The following is a 16,500-nucleotide window of genomic DNA, read 5'->3' as shown; positions in this document are numbered from 1 at the left end:
AAAGTTTTTCCCGAGAAATTTTGGTGCAGTCGATTTTTGGGAAAAAAGTAAGGTTATAATAACACTGCCTTTTTTTTGGCTCAAACAAAAAATTGTCTCAGATCGACCGGAAAAAAATATTTTCTTATAGAATGTGGCCTGTAGAATCCATAATTTCAAACAGTTCCAAGATCGGGCTACTAGATCAAAAGTTACAGCTCTTTGAATTTTTTGAATGGGTTTTTTACCCATAACTTTTGATTGAGACGTCTAATCGAAAAAGTACGAAATCGTTTTGGATTCTACGCACCAAAATTAATAAGAAAAAGTTTTTTCCCGAGAAATTTTGGTGCAGTCGATTTTTGGTAAAAAAGGAAGGTTATACACTGCCTTTTTTTTGGTTCGAACAAAAAATTGTCTCAGATCGACCGGTAACAAATATTTTTTTATAGAATGTGGCCTGTAGAATCCATAATTTCAAACAGTTCCCAAATCGGGCTACTAGATCAAAAGTTACAGCCCTTTCTCAACCAAGAAAGTCATATGCACTATATACAGGAGTCCACTGATTGGTACGGATAGTACCACCTTCCTTTTGAGGGGGTCTGCTTGCACGGTAAAAAGATGCTCTGGGTACAAGCATGGTATGTAAGTACTGTGTCGGCGGCTTGTAGCTCCCTTGGTCTCAAGTTGTTAAAGCAGTGACCTATCAGGCAAGCTAGGGTGGCCTACTAACAGAAGCCGCCGTAACGAGATAAAGGTAAATCGGGGGGCTGCAAAATGGTAATTATTAAAACAAATTAACCTCGATATTGTAACACAAACAAAAATATTATATTTAATGTTTTAATACTCATAAAGCCTCCCAAAACCGACCAACTAGAGATAACCAGAAAAAAGCTCAGTAAAAAAATAAAAATTATCTAAATTACGTTGCTTTATATTACATTTACACCAAACTAATATTTCCTGTGTTTAAGCCCTTTAACAAACACACATATATAATAGCACTCAATATAAAAATCAAAATTTATAGAGGTAGCGGTACAATAAAAATATGAAAAAGAGAAATACGCCTCAAAACTTAAATTGTACTTGGCGATAACGGAATTTACCCCAAATCTAAATAAGAGAAATAAATCGACGAATTGTTGTGAAATGCGTTTCCAATATCCACTTACAGTTCAGCCTATCTCCTACCAATAATGGTCTAGTGCATTGACGAGTAACCCGACTTCCAGTTGGTAGGAAAAATTCTCATCTCCCAGTCTCAACCCTTCTCTCTGTGTCAGATTAGTCTCGTTTGGTTCGGAAACTATGCTCTCGGTCGGTTAAACAGGCACCTTGCAGGTGTAAAGGTAATATGTCTGTCGTCTTTGATGGAAATAGTTTTTTAGTGCCTTCACCGTTGTGAAGGTTTTGGATGTCTATGTTCTTGTACAGTAAAACATTCCGGAGAAGTGGTTTAATACGATGTAGATCCACAGTAAACAGAAATTCCACGTTGTGCTTTAATTTCAGGGGTTGATATGGACATCACGTTGATCGAGAAATGTGAACGGTTCTTCAGCGTTGCATGTGGTAACGTAAAAGTTGTTGACGACTATTGAATGGACTGTAGGAACCTGGGGGATAGATTTAAATGCGCCACCCTGTACAAGGTCAACATTCCTGAACACAGCCATTAGATTTATAGTTTGACAGCTCTCTGCTACCCTAACCTAACAAAAATTCCAAATAAATAAACATTCTACTATTTTATTGTTATAGAAGGGTATGTTTTTACGAAGCTCCGTAACGGTGAGTATTAAAATATCTTCTTCCACATAATACCTAAAATATTTTAGTTACCGAGGTTGCTGTGTCATCGTTGGGCATCATATAAACAATCCGATGTAGCTATAGATCCACCCGAGGAAAACCTAACTCTCCCCCTATTTCATAGGAAATCCAACGAGGATATTAACACGTTAAAATCGAGATTAGTTTATCAGTCGCGTAAAAGAGGAATGTTGGAAAATTGTTTAATATTGAGCAATTTCGCGGCAAAACACTTACCGATAATGAACAAATCACAGTTGGATTTATATGATAAGTAGGTGGGTCTGTGTATTCGGAGTCGTATGTCTAATTATAAGTATCGTAACAGATTGATAAATGCACCTTCCAACGACTGGGATTTGTACTATTGGGCAACTGGCATAAAGGAAACCCCGAAGGAGTTTGAGAGTGAAGTTATGGACATGCTAAAGGAATATGTTAAGAATCCCGATAAACAGTCTCGTATTATGCAACCTGATTTATAATATTTATTTATTGTTGTATAGATTTGTTAAATAAAAACTTTGTTTTAATTGTACAAATTTTTAAAGTAGGTAGTAGTAATTGTTGCAAAGAAGTAAAACAGTCGGTACAATAGAGGATGTTACTAGTCAAAATTGTAAATTATTACTGCATAATTTGATGATACAGCAACAACCGTATGTTACAATTGTTAGGAGTTATTTTAATTGACAAAGATAATACATTTTTGAGGTTTTCACATTATCTCAGCAACAGTTTACTCCACCCCTTTTTTGTTTATAAAGAAATCGGTGGGGGTGACTATACCTCTGGAACCACTGAAACAGTTGGGGGCTGGGAGGCAAATTTTCCCATAATGAATATAAACAATTAGAATTTTAATTTGTCTATAAAGTGTTCCATCTTGAGTTGAATGATAAAGTAATAACGATTTCAGGTACACATGATAGAATATCGACTAATAAATTTACTTCGAGTACCTGAAATCTTTATTACTTTAGAATTTTAATCTACCTATTGGTCTTTTGGCAAGGTACACACCAAGAAACAATAAAACTCCCCCAAACCCATGGTGTATGAACTTGCTGTTTAGTATAAGCACAAAGAAAATTTTGTGGACAATTACACTAGCGAGCCGTAAAGGTTTCTCAAGTGATCGAATGTTGTGGAAAGTGTTTTTGGCCTTGCAGCGACCGCTAGCCCTTTTGAAGATGTCATACCCACATTCCAGGCTCATTAAATCTTTCCCAGTAATTTCTACACCATTTGCAAAGCTAGAATGTGTAGTCAATTCTAGAAAGCACCCCAAATGCTCTAAAAAAACGGGTGTTTGAAAAGGCTTAGCGCTTTTGAAGATAAGAGTTATTGATTTTGGAAAAGTAGGTATAACTTTTGCCCTATTCAATAGCATCCTGGTGCTTTCACAAAGTTTCAAAACTTTCTGGATGCTTTCAAGAACTTCCCAGGCGCTTTTCAAAGCTGTAGAGCCTTTATTTTTACAGGTTTCCTAGAGCTGTTAAGGATTAACTCGAATGTGTTATTCAAATACAAGGAGAAATAATGAAAAAGTTTATCATTTTTGCAAACAGTTCGTATAAAAATATTTTTTTGCATAGCATATTGAGTCCATCTGGGCAATGAGCCAACCTGCGTCAATAATCGACCTTTGGAACTGTGAATGCAAATCGTGTTTATTAGATCCCTTTAACCATTCAGATAGGCGTCTCATTCTACATCAAATTATGATTAATTTTGTTGATCTGTGCCCAATGGGTTAATTAAGCTAAGTTGTTCCGCCAATTGCAACAAGTCATTGGAGGTCACTATTGATTCTCATTTGAAAGGTCTAAATCTGTACTAAAGAAATTCTATTGTAACCGAGTGTCATCAGCATATTGACAATGATTTATTATTATTCAATACTACCAGTTGCGTAGACATAGACCTTTAGCTTGGTTTAAACATGTTTTTTCTGCCATTAAAAATACGGTTAAAACATGAGTGAACGTGAAAATTAAGTTTTTCCCAAACCTTCATGGGCAACTTGGAAATTGTAAAGGCCTGTTTAGAGTTTGGTAATATTTATTGCAGGAATAATAATTGCAACAAATAGCAAGTGTTTACAGTCTCCAATTTTCATTGCATAGTACCAACCCTATAACTTTAAATAAGTGTGTACAAAATATCATTGATTTGTCATTTGCATTTAACTTGTTCTTCACTTACCTATTTATTGTGCATTTCAATCAAGATGACCAACAGATATCAACACACTTCACATCCTTGGTGCCATAGTAAGTCTAGATGTTGGCATTAAAAATTCCCCTAAAATAGTCACCAGAATTGTAATGGCAATGCAATAAAAATCGCTCCGGATCTACTTCTGGCAACGCAATAAAAATTGCAACAGCTGATCAAAAAGTACACTTGCGCGCATGCGTGCAATAAATATTGCCCGCAATAAAACTTGCAAACTCTAAACAGGCCATACCACAACCTTTGCTGTTTTTGCATCAAAATTGTAAAAAGCTATTTACAGCCTGTGTAGTTCACTGGCCATGTATGTAATCAACTGATCATTAACAAATCGGAAAATAAAATCATATTAGGACTGATTTTCTAACTTGTAAGGGTTTAAAAAAATAAGCAACTGTTTACAAATTCCAAGTAACTACTTAGTACTACAAGTAATTGCGTGATGTTAGGTCTCTTTCCACTTTATAAATATCTACAGGCATCAACCTGTATCCTACATGTGAAATATATTACACAGCATACATTTAAATACAATTAAAAACAATATTTGACAGCATTTCATCAAAAACAAAACTGTAGTAATTGGTCCTGTTTCTTCACAATCTGAAGCCGGACATTCTGCGCCTGTGTTGTTTGATTAAACTTTCCTACGAAATATTAAATGTGTCAATATGGCTAAGTAACGACACAAAGGTGAGTTTTTCTAAAATTAGTAATTATTCAAAACGTTTTGTAAACATAAAAAAAAGAGTGTTTCGTGAGTCAACGAATGAGTCTCACAAATAACTCGAATAGTCCAATCTGTATATTTAACTTGCCTCACCTTTGCATTTACGGAAGTTTGGCAACAAGCCATTAGCATAATAGGTATCGAGCGTACGGTACTGTAAAAAAATCTACTACACAAAAAATAAATTTATTTACTATAAAAACAAAAGCATAAAATATCTGTATAGTTTATAAACTTTGTAATAAAGAAACTTTCAACATTAAACGTTTCTTCTTGACTAGCAAAAGCTTAACATTGAAATACAAGAGACTAATGAATAAAACAACATTATACTGTACAAATACCTATCGTGAATAATAATAATAATAATCACATTAGCAATACTTATTAGGTAGCACAACTAAAAAAATATCAACAACAGAATGGTACTTCTTCCAATGAAACCGAAAAAGGGATGTGCGAAATGTCTAACAATGATTTTTTAATTAAATAATGAAAAGTAATAAAAGCTTGAAGTACTCTTGCTTAATTTATAAGTTTATGGTATCCAAATCTTGTATTGGAGCTCTGGCACTGCTATTACTATCTTGGGATGGGGTGGTAGGGGGGGCAGCGTTCTTACTAACCTGATTACCATTGGAGTTTATGTTGAATTTCCCAATGCCGGGTAATTGAAATGTAAAATCGGGCGTCGGTAGTTTCTTCATGATTTTACCAGAAGTGATGAGACGACCGAATCCCTCCTGATGCGCGAACGCATAGCCGGATCGAATAGATCGCCTCGCTCTTCTCGCCGACGGTGTACGTAAAACGTCCTGACTATGTCTCGACCTCATCTGCGCCATACGCTGTTTCAGACGTACGCGATCGGATAAAGTCGGAAATATGTCGGTGAAGTAAAAACGCCAGGCCAATACAGGCACTATTGATATTGTGACGGTAAGGACAGTCGTGAACCAGAATGTCGCTTCTGTTATAGCTTTTGTTAATGACCCGACGTATATACCGCCCATTATGTAATTATAAAAATAGTCCATTATAAAATAAAATGCTAGTGAACCCCACGTTGTTATGTGATTAAATACTGTCCAATAAGATGTATCCAAAGCAATCTAAAATGCAAACACGAAATTACTAGATCTCATCAGAAGATAACATAATTAATTCTTGTTAGCAAGCACGCACTGGGAGGAAACCTTCACCCACTTAAGGACAATATAGTATTTTTTTCTCCTTTTTTCCTATTTATACTTTATTCAGAAAGTAGCGGTAGAAAGCATAGGGAAGCTTTGATCTTCACTATGATTGGTTAAAACATGAGTCAGTATTACGCTGAAAAATAAAACCGCGACGAATTTTATAAGCTGAATCAGATTTTATTTGTCTTTCTCAAATTTAATTTAAGTTATATATTTCTGCTTACAAATGTTTCGGCCATATAATTGTAATGGTCATTCTCAAAGCATATATTATGAAATTATATATTAGTGAATTAAACTAATCTAATTAAAACAATTTAGTTTCTCTGGAAAATAATTTCGAAAAATGGCCAACTTTTGAGGAGAAGAGGTTATTACAGCAAAATGTTACATAAAAAATAAGTATACGTCAAGTACTTTCCTATTTTTCAATAAAATATGGGGTGTTCCAGTTAAACAAAAACGTAACTTTGATATGGACAGAGAAATACAGCACGCCACTGGTGATCAGACATATTTCAAAAACAAAACGTAATCGTGTAAAATTTTGCTACTACATTTTTTATCCCTTATGTTAGTAGCTCTCAAAGTGGGTGCCGAGGCCCCAAGTACTCCATAAGGGTGCAGTAAAATTTTAAATTAAAAAAATTTCAAAAATGAATTTTGGTTTTTATTACAATACAATTCTATGTTTTTTATGTTACTCGTTTAGGTAATTATTTATGTTTTATTAATTTCACTTGTCAATCATATCTTGGAATTGCACTGTCTCACTCTCATATGTCTTTTCTAGTAATTTTACTTCTCAGTCTTTCAGTGACTCTGTAAGTGGCATCATGTAAAAATATTAGAAAAAAATTTGAAAGTGACTATTTCTTTCTCTCTCACAATTCTTCGCTCCCTTCTTTTTGCCATGATCCATTACAGAAAAAAAACCGCGCGCTCGAGGGATTTGAACCCACGTCATCATAATCAAAAAGCTGTCTAAATTTCGCCTATAATTAACAATAATGTTAAATTCTTCCAATGATTTTCCCAAAATATTTAAATAAGTTAATTTCGTTGGAAATAGGAAATTTTTTTCCTTCTCCCTGTATACTTGGACAATGTTATTGTATTTTGTTGTAATTTTTGAAATTTAAAATTGCAGGGACATCTAAAACAAGCGTAATTTTAGTTTTGAAAGGTTATACTACTGCTGAATAGAGAGCGCTTTTAAGTATACCTACTTAAAGTCACTAAATATAGAAAGTACCGCAATCCATTGGGCTCGTATGTTAGAGAGAGAACGCATGATTTTTGCCCAAAAATGGCGGAAGTTACCAGATTCTAGTAACTTTAATGTTAGGGATTGTTCCACCTGTTTGGAGATATCTGTATATATTTTTATAAAACATGACAGTACTATGAAGTTAGGTTATAAAAAATTACAGCTATTCAGATTTTATTTGTCAATTTTTTTAAGTTGGCAGCAAATTTGCCCAAAAATGGCGGATGATTGCAGTACTTTCTATATCTAGTGACTTTATACCTACTAATAAGGTTAGCAATCTGTTGCTTGTATCTTTGGTTTACCTCGATTCACACAGTCTTCTAAAAGATATTTGGAACATTGCCTAACCGCCATCTAGATTGCCATGTTACACATCAGGTAACTTCCGAAATAACCTCGAACCTTGGCAAATCTAAGTTTAGAATGTTCAATCTCAATTGAACATACATTACATAACCTTGTATGCGATAGTTTAACTAATTGGTTTTTGTTTTGTTTTTTGCAGTCGATATCTGTGGTGGTCAAGTCGTAAATTGAAAAAAAACAAAACAAAAGGCGTTCTTACTTACATACTAGTACACCAAAGTAAAATAAAAGTTGGAAAAAAACACGCAAAAAGCACTGGCGCTAAACAAAAGTCCTATACAATTTTCAAAAATTTCGAATAATCCCTAAACTTCCTCCATGCTCGCCAGGGGGAAACGCCCCATCTTATGGCCATTCGTCAATTTGTATTATTAATTATTATTATTATTATTATATTATTATAGAGGTAATGCCGGCACTGTTTGGGGATATGTGAAAGTGATTGTCAAATGTCTATTTTAATATATTCAAAAAGGCCAATTAATCTCGACCAAACACCCAGGGAAAATACAAGATGGCGGCTAAATATTGTATTTTTCATTTAAAAATTTATAACTTTGTTATTTAAATGAAATTTAGAAAGTTTAAAATACAAAAATAACAATTGACTTCATTTTTTTCAAAATGGTGGGTCATTTAAATACCGAGCTATTTAGTTTTGAAATATTAAAATTGTCGCCATTTTGAAAACAATACATTAAATCAAGTTAAATACATTAGACACCATTATTTCGAACTAAGGGTAATTTTCCATTATTCAATATACACGCTTCGAGTACTTTCCAATTTGTTTTCTTTGTACCATCTAATCTACAAAGTTTAATAGATCCCTACGATAGTCGTGGGCATGCGCAAAATGTGCAATGCCAACTTTATTATTTATGACGATATTTTGTGAAATTTGAACTACAGATGCTTCTAGTAAAGGTCAGCATATCGCATATTGTAACCAGATGTGCGCATGCGCAAAGCCAACGTGCTAATTTACAGACTTTTTTTGACATTTTAACCGTAGATGTTTCTAGTAAAGAAAAACCGCGCAAATTAAATAGCTATATGCTTTTGGAAAGTGCTGATCAATGCATGAAAAATGCCTATTTTACACTTTTTTGCCAAATTTCTTTGAAATAACTAAGATAAATTTTTAAATGAAAAATACAAAACTCAGCCGCCATCTTGTATTTTGACTAATTTGCTAGGTCTAGATTAATGGGGATTTTGAATATGCCAAAATACAATTTCTTACAGGATCATGTTGCAATTTTGCCTAGAATAATTTGTTTACTGCGCTGTTAGGGATTGAAAACAGTTAAAGGCGATCGCAGCGATGTGAAAAATTACCGCCCGATATCAATTCTGCCAGCTTTTTCGAAATTATACGAGAAAATTATCTACAGTCGTATATCTAAGTACCTGGAAGATAACAATCTACTGTACAATAAGCAGTTTGGATTTCGACCTGGAAGGTGTACAGCCGATGCCATTCTGTCTTTCGTTCAATACACCCTGGAGTGTTTTGAGCAGGGCCAGTACTGTAGGGCAATATTCATTGACTTAACTCGTGCGTTTGATTGCATCTCACATGACATTCTCATTAATAAACTAGTGCATATATACAATTTTGATAAAAAAAGTGCTTGCTTAATAAAATCGTATATTACCAATCGATTTCAAACTGTGCGCGTTAATAACGAATTCAGTGAAATACTGCCAGTGAATAAGGGCGTTCCGCAGGGAAGCATACTGGGGCCGTTATTGTTTCTCCTTTACATCAACGACCTACCAACCAGCATCCCTCATGAGTGCGTATGTTTATTGTATGCCGATGATACCACCTTGTTACAAAAAGATGGAGACCCAAACGACTTAATTGCAACCTCGGAACTCAACCTTGAATCTACAGCTGAATGGTGTACCAACAATGGCCTGGACATTAACGCTTTAAAAACCGAGAAGATGATTTTAACCCTAAGGCGCCTTCGTTACGACAACCCAGAATACGTAAAATTTCTTGGAGTACGCTTAGATCCTAAGTTAGACTTTAACAGCCACGTTGACTATGTCACCTCTAAACTTAATACAAACATTTTTGTTTTACGTAGGTTACACGATCAAGTATCACTCGATACATTGAAAAATGCTTACTTTGCTCTCTGCCACAGCCTCCTCTCTTATTCTATTATAGCATGGGGTAACAATCCATGTTGGAAACGCTTATTCAGGGTACAGCGCCGAGCAGTGCGTGTACTAATGAATTTAGGCTATAAAAGCGAGTGTCGTGACGCCTTTAAATGTGCGAAAATATTAACTCTGCCATGTATATTTATATTAACTTGTCTTTGTCATGTTAAATTAAATATTGACAACTATACCTATAATTCAGACGTCCACGATTATTGCACGAGAAGGAGAGCAGCAATACGAATTCCATTTTACCGGTTGAGCAAAACGAAAGATAGCTCTATAGCTATGTCTCAAAAATTTTATAACCATCTCCCGGATACCATAAAAGCTTTACCGTACGCAACATACAAAACACATATCAAACGATTTCTTATTAATAACCCTTTTTACTCATATGCGGAATTTTTTAGTTATGAATTTTGAATTTAATTATTTTGTATTTAGTTTTTATTGACGTTTGTAAGCAATGTTTCTGTTGCAAAGCATAATAAAACATTATTATTATTATTATTATTAAAAACCTGTTTTCAATACAGACAGGTCTTTATGGAGGACTCAAGAAAACTAAAGCTTCCACGATGGAAGTGTGTAAAGTAAAAGAAAAAATACAAACCTGCGCCGTATTAACAATCACAAGTATCGTAGCTACTGCACTACACAGTAGCATATAATCTGAAAGTACAAGACCGTTTGGACTTAATGCATCGTAATACGTTCCTAAAAAACAATTACATTTAAATGTCACAAAGTTAATTTAGCCGCTTACCAAACGGTATAAAAAATAATACTAAAGAAATATAACAGCCTTGTAATGCACTTCGAAAAAACTCCTTCTTGTTAAAAAATAAATTGTAGTGTCCTGGTTTATACAGTTGGGGATAGAGTATTGAATTTTTGTCATTAACATCTTGGTCAAAAATTCCAACGGCTAACACTGGTAAAGATGTATAAAAAAGGTTGTATACGGAAATATACATGGGATCAAAAACGGTCTGTAAAAAAAAGTTTTTATGTATCAAGATTTCTTATACTTGATTTTAAAATGTTGCACCAAATACAAAGACAATAATACTTACTTGCGCACTAAAGCCACAAAAAAATGCGTACCACAGGTGGCATAAGGTAAATCCGAAGTTCTTGTTAAAAAAATACCGTAAAAAATTACACATTCTATAGTATGACCATCGGCCGTGAACCAATAGCAGTCTTTCCAAAAAACGAAACTGCGCAATTGAATAATCGGATGCCAGTACAGCTTGCATTCCTTCTTCACCAGATATTCCGACACCGATATGTGCAGCTGTAAATGAAACATTTGTAGGTGCCCGCGAAATACAGCTTCAAGGGTATGTACAAGCACAGATCTACACATACACACATTGCTAACCTTATGCATTTTTTGGGAAACAAATTTAGGTATACTTAAAAGCGCCCTCTATTGCGGAGCAGTATAAACATGTACCGTTTAAAACTGTAATATGACGCTTATGGATTTATGCATTAGATGTCGCTGCAAAAAATTTGAAGCGGTAAAGTGTGCATATTTCGAATTCCTTACTTGTTATTTTTAGCATTTGATATTTGGAAGATTTCCCCAAAAATGAATCTATCATGCGAGAATAGCGGGAATAGTATGCTGTTTGCTCTTCAACATGAAGAATTAAGAAATAAATTTATATGCGAAAAACATTTTCATCATGGCACCCTCCACAGAACCAGGTTGAATCAAAATGTAATTCCTGTGGCGCACAATAGAGAAGATCTTAGTGTTACCTTTCCCGCCCAATCGTACAAACTAGCTGCTTCTTCGAGCATAAACAAACGCCATACACCAGAACCTCTCCAAACATCGTGTTCATCAACGTCCTCGTCGGTAAAGCGCAATTTGGATATCATATATGTATACAGTGTGTCCCAAATCGCGTGGGACTGCATGGGTAACTTTGTTATTATTAAAGATAGAGAATTGGTTAAATGGGCAATGTTTTGCAGTTTTAGATGCTTATTCAAAATTTCCTTATGGAAATTCAAAATGTCGCATAGGTTCGACGTAAATTCAAAAAAACTAAAATTGGTCATTTCCTTGAATGTCTTATATCATCGAAATTATAAGAGATATAAAAAAAAGTTTTATATAAAAGTTACTATCTTTGATACGCCTAATTTAGAATTGATGTCAAAAAAATTCAAGGTGGCTACTTTTGAGGAACATTTACCAACTTCCTAAAGTTAAATAGGCGATATGGGATTTTTAGATTACTTGATAGATTTTTTCATTTTCTTTTCAACGAGCCATCATAACATAAGATTGAAAATAAGATACCAGTTATATCAACGGTTTTTATATTTTAATCAAGTAGGCTGTGATGAATTAAAAAAAACAAAACAAAATCTATTCGAGCCAACAAAACAATGAAAATAATTACATCAGATGTTTAAAAAATCAGGGGCGCACTCATGAGAGGGGGGTTTGGGCATTACAACTCCCTCCAAAATTTTATATAAGTAGGCCTAGAAAAATTTTGATTTTTATAACATCACTTATTGACTATCTATTATCCATACTTACAGACCTACAAATGGTGGTATAACTACAAACTATCCCCTCGAAAAAATGTCATGCCATTATCCAGTTAAACGCATTTCAAGACACTTTGCTTTATACTACACAATGTATTACCATTGATGCATTGTCCCAGGTCACATTTTGTAGGTCAGTAGTCCGAGTATATGGACAGATGAATCTTATTTTTCTAACTGCGGAGTGTTCAAATCGACATAATGAACACTATACTCGTCACAGGAAAACCTAAGATGTTGTAGTTTCACGCCGAAATCAATTAATATTTTTTTAAATTAATGTATTTTATGGCATAATGGGAAGTCATGTAATTGGACCGGTAATCTTCGTTGGATCTTTAACTGTTCACCATTATTTACAAATTCTCCAATAAACTTCCTTAAAGGATTTTTCTCGACAACGTATGTTTCGAAGAAAGGGTTGGTTTATGCTACCTACCAACAAGCTGGCTGCTCAGGTCACAATTCACGAATCATGTACAGTACATTAAATTATAAAAGTAAGTACTTAATTAAAAAATAAAAGTAAAGTGGAAGTAGCTACCACTACAATAATAATAATCATCATCAATGGCAACACGTTGCCTAAACTAAACTGTCTTGAAGTGTGTTTCACTAATAATGGCCAGTATTTTAAACATCTGGTGTAATTATTTTCATTGTTTTGTTGCCTCGAATAGATTTTGTTTTGTTTTTTTTTATTCGTCACAGACTACTTGATTAAAATACAAAAACCGTTAATATAACTGGTATCTTATTTTCAATCTTATGTTATGATAGCTCGTTGAAAAGAGAATTAAAAAATCTATCAAGTAATCTAAAAATCCAATATGGCGCCCATTTAACTTTAGGAAGTTGGTAAATGTTCCTCAAAAGTGGCCATCTTAAATTTTTTTTTGACATCAATTCTAAATTAAGCGTATCAAAGACAGTCACTTTTATATAAAACTTTTTTTTATATCTCTTATACTTTCGATGATATAAGACATTCAAGGAAATGACCAATTTTAGTTTTTTTGAATTTAGGTCGAACCTATGCGACATTTTGAATTTCCATAAGGAAATTTTAAATAAGCATCCAAAACTGCAAAACATTGCCCATTTAACCAATTCGCTATCGTTAATAATAACAAAGTTACCCATGCAATCCCACGCGATCTGGGACACACTGTATATACGTATTCTAAATATTATCGGCGTGGTAAAGAGTGTAACGTTAATTATGGCAGAGATATACATAGTTTTTAAGTATACCTTTGCGGTTAGGAATCTGTCAAGACTTTTAAAGCCGCAAATAGTTTCCTCCAACTTCAAAAAACCTTCACGATTCTTTAAGAACCTGCCCTATGTTACCTCCATATCATATCACTGTAATAATACGAATATTAAGGAATTCCAATTGTGCAAACTTTAGCGCTTTAATTTTGTTTCAACGACATCTAACGCATAAATCCATAAGCGTCACATTACAGTTTTAAACGTTACATGTTTATACTGCTGCGCAATAGAGGGCGCTTTTAAGTATACCTAATTTTGTTTCCCAAAAAATGCATAAGGTTAGCAATCTGTGTATGTGTAGATCTATGGTACAAGTAACCAAAGTCTGAACTCCCCTACCTTTAATCATGGAAACGTCGTTAGCGCCATCTCCAATCGCAAGCGTAACTGCATGCCTGTTATTTTTAATAAGCTCAACGACAAGTGCTTTTTGTAAAGGGGTCGCTCGGCAACATATAACCGATTTGCATTGCAACACAACATCTAGAAATAGCTTTTCCATTTGGGGATGCAAACAGTGCACCAAAGAATGCCCATTTATAACTATAGCGAAACCTGCGCAATTATCATCGGACACTCCTTCGAAAGATCCACTGTTGTACATTAAACTAGTACTAAAAAAGAGATAAAACGAAAGTAGAGAGGTAGAAATTGGCATACGAGGAACATCGAGAAATATTTCAAGCAAGGAGTATTAAGAGCAGAGAGTTTAGTACACACAACAGATTGTAGAATGACTGGTTAGTTTCACACCGATATAAAAACTACTAGATTCATCTACAAATAACAATCTCTATATTTGTGCCAAAAAACTACCCCATTTACCAAATGTACGGCAGAAATGACTATTGCGTCACTTTCGAAACAAAAGAATGTTAAGAAGTATGTGTACAGAAATAGAACAGACTCCTCTTTATTGTGTCTACCTTGCTCTCTGTTTCTGATGCTTTTCTAAGGTGTCAGCATCATCCCACCTGAATGTGACGACGCTTACTGCGGGAACATTAGAAGGTTGAGGAGGCGTTGACGTCCCAAGGGAGTGATCCGAGATATCTACCACACCGTTGGAACCTAGCTGGTTGGTGTCCGGCCGGGGATGAAATGTATTCACGATTTTTATGTTATCTCGAAACTTTAGTAGCTGTTGCTGGACTTCGTCAAATGTAGACGCGTCAACTATGAACAGATCGACCATTTCGTCGGTCAACAGTTGACAGGAGTATCCAATGTTAATGGCAGTTTCTGAAACGGTAAATACTTAACGTGGTTTCAACAGCAAGTAAGTCTCACCTTGTTTATCACCGGTGAGGACCCAAATTTTCATACCCGCGAGCATTAAATTAGCTATGGCCTGAGGTACGCCATCTTGAAGTTTATCCTCAATCGCCGTAACGCCTACTAGTAGCATGTCCTTTTCGATTTCTTCGTAAATGGCATCTAACAGTTCATCACGAGAGTCTAGCGATAACGCAGCCTCCTGATGCTTTTGCTTCCATTTGTTGAAAAAGGTTTCGTCAACGTCACGATAGGCACAACATAAAGTTCTTAGTCCTTCACCGGCAAATTTCTATGTGAAGAATTTTGTTAAAAACCCACTACACCTAATAACTACTCTAGTCTGAGCTGTGCAAAGGTGGACCATTTTCATTGGATAATAGGATACAAGTACAACTAAAGGTTTTTTTTACACATTTTCATTATCTTTTAATTGGACGGGAATTTGCAAAATTTTATCCATTTAAGGAACTACTTGGAACTTTTTGTGTGTTAAATAGCAAAGAAAGATGATCTATTTTACAGAATTACTCAAAAAAATTCAAATTTTGTGAGTTGCAATTGAAATAGAAAAAGAAATTTGGTGTACCGCCTTAATCGACCATTGCGAATTGAAATAAAATAATTTCAAGATGGCGCCGCTTCCATACAGTGGCGCCATCTTGTTTTTTTTATAGAAACATACCCTTTTCTATTTTTTTTCCGAAATTGATATTTCATTCTTTATTCTCAAATAAGATTTAAGAACCTATCTGTCATAGTTTTTGATATACCGAGTGGTGACTTTGAACAGCCCACCATAGGAATGTCAATAGTAATTTTTTCATTTATGATAATTGGCTTCCCTAATTATTTTAGAGATAAAAGTCTATTTAGGTTTTTGAGAACAAAATCATGAATTCATGGCTACTATAGCTTTTAATTTTTTGAATTTTGAATAACTAAAAACTGGCGCGTTTAAGAAAATCAGTGGTGCCACGGCAGTTTGAGATCAAACAAAGCTAACTAATGGCAAACGCAGGCGTTTTTTTTTGATTTCATAATTCCATGGCATTGCCGACTTTATAAACGCGATTAATTTGAAGATGTAAATGTCAATTCAAAAATTCATCTCTTAAACCGTTCAAGATAAGCAACTACTCTTTTAACTCAAAACTACCAGATATAGGCATACAGAATGTTAATAAAAGTGGCTCTTAAATTCATTTTTGACATCAAAAATACTTGCAATTTGAAAAATTGAAATTTTTGACATTTTTTTGATTGCTAACGTTGAAAAATCGTAGCAACCCTGGAAAACGATTACTTAAAAAATTCCTTAGACTTTAAAGATTCGATTAAAAATAAACAGCACTCACTTATGTTGAACGGATTAAGAGATATGAATTTTTGAATGGACATTTGCATCTTCAAATTTTTAGAGAAAAATTGACCCATGTCAAAATCTATGTCAGTCAGTAAGATATACTTCAATTTTAATTGCGTTAAATTCAGAATAACATGGCGCATTTAGAAAAAAGTAGAAATGTTTCCATTTAAGAAAAACACAGATGGCGCCACTTCCGGTAGTTACGCAA

At 34.4% G+C, this 16,500-nt stretch overlaps 2 protein-coding genes across 7 annotated transcripts in view; one reads left to right on the top strand and one right to left on the bottom strand.

The window, feature by feature from the left end:
- Nucleotides 1-1,620: 1,620 nt before the first annotated feature.
- On the top strand, nucleotides 1,621-2,334 carry LOC116166947 (succinate dehydrogenase assembly factor 2, mitochondrial-like). The gene is made up of 3 exons (XM_031482171.1): nucleotides 1,621-1,779; nucleotides 1,827-2,074; nucleotides 2,129-2,334. Exons 1-3 carry the CDS (start codon nucleotides 1,756-1,758, stop codon nucleotides 2,283-2,285), a joined length of 429 nt encoding a protein of 142 aa, XP_031338031.1. The 5' UTR covers nucleotides 1,621-1,755; the 3' UTR covers nucleotides 2,286-2,334.
- A 2,604-nt stretch (nucleotides 2,335-4,938) lies between these two features.
- Nucleotides 4,939-16,500, bottom strand: part of LOC116166689 (probable phospholipid-transporting ATPase IM) — a 55,864-nt gene continuing 44,302 nt past the window's right edge. For 5 of the 6 annotated variants that reach the window (XM_031481740.1, XM_031481745.1, XM_031481741.1 and 2 more), the window contains 7 exons: nucleotides 14,939-15,215; nucleotides 14,575-14,890; nucleotides 13,988-14,262; nucleotides 10,867-11,090; nucleotides 10,557-10,782; nucleotides 10,404-10,507; nucleotides 4,939-5,880 (listed from right to left, as the gene is read on the bottom strand). In XM_031481740.1, the coding sequence (XP_031337600.1) occupies nucleotides 5,299-5,880; nucleotides 10,404-10,507; nucleotides 10,557-10,782; nucleotides 10,867-11,090; nucleotides 13,988-14,262; nucleotides 14,575-14,890; nucleotides 14,939-15,215 (2,004 nt within the window). In that variant the 3' untranslated portion in view covers nucleotides 4,939-5,298. The remainder of the gene's footprint in view (nucleotides 5,881-10,403; nucleotides 10,508-10,556; nucleotides 10,783-10,866; nucleotides 11,091-13,987; nucleotides 14,263-14,574; nucleotides 14,891-14,938; nucleotides 15,216-16,500) is intronic. The other variant, XM_031481744.1, reaches the window with a different exon arrangement.

This window comes from Photinus pyralis, unplaced genomic scaffold (assembly GCF_008802855.1).
Source record: "Photinus pyralis isolate 1611_PpyrPB1 unplaced genomic scaffold, Ppyr1.3 Ppyr1.4_LG3b, whole genome shotgun sequence".
In the NCBI taxonomy this organism is placed as follows: domain Eukaryota; kingdom Metazoa; phylum Arthropoda; class Insecta; order Coleoptera; family Lampyridae; genus Photinus; species Photinus pyralis.
This window is presented reverse-complemented; position numbering and strand designations above follow the sequence as displayed.

Bases quoted from the DNA above. Each gene is read 5' to 3' on its own strand.
- LOC116166947 (XM_031482171.1), top strand. From the start codon at position 1,756: ATGTTTTTACGAAGCTCCGTAACG. The intron at 1,780-1,826 runs GTGAGTATTAAA...AAAATATTTTAG, and splicing joins TTTTACGAAGCTCCGTAACG to TTACCGAGGTTGCTGTGTCA. The intron at 2,075-2,128 runs GTAGGTGGGTCT...GTATCGTAACAG, and splicing joins CAGTTGGATTTATATGATAA to ATTGATAAATGCACCTTCCA.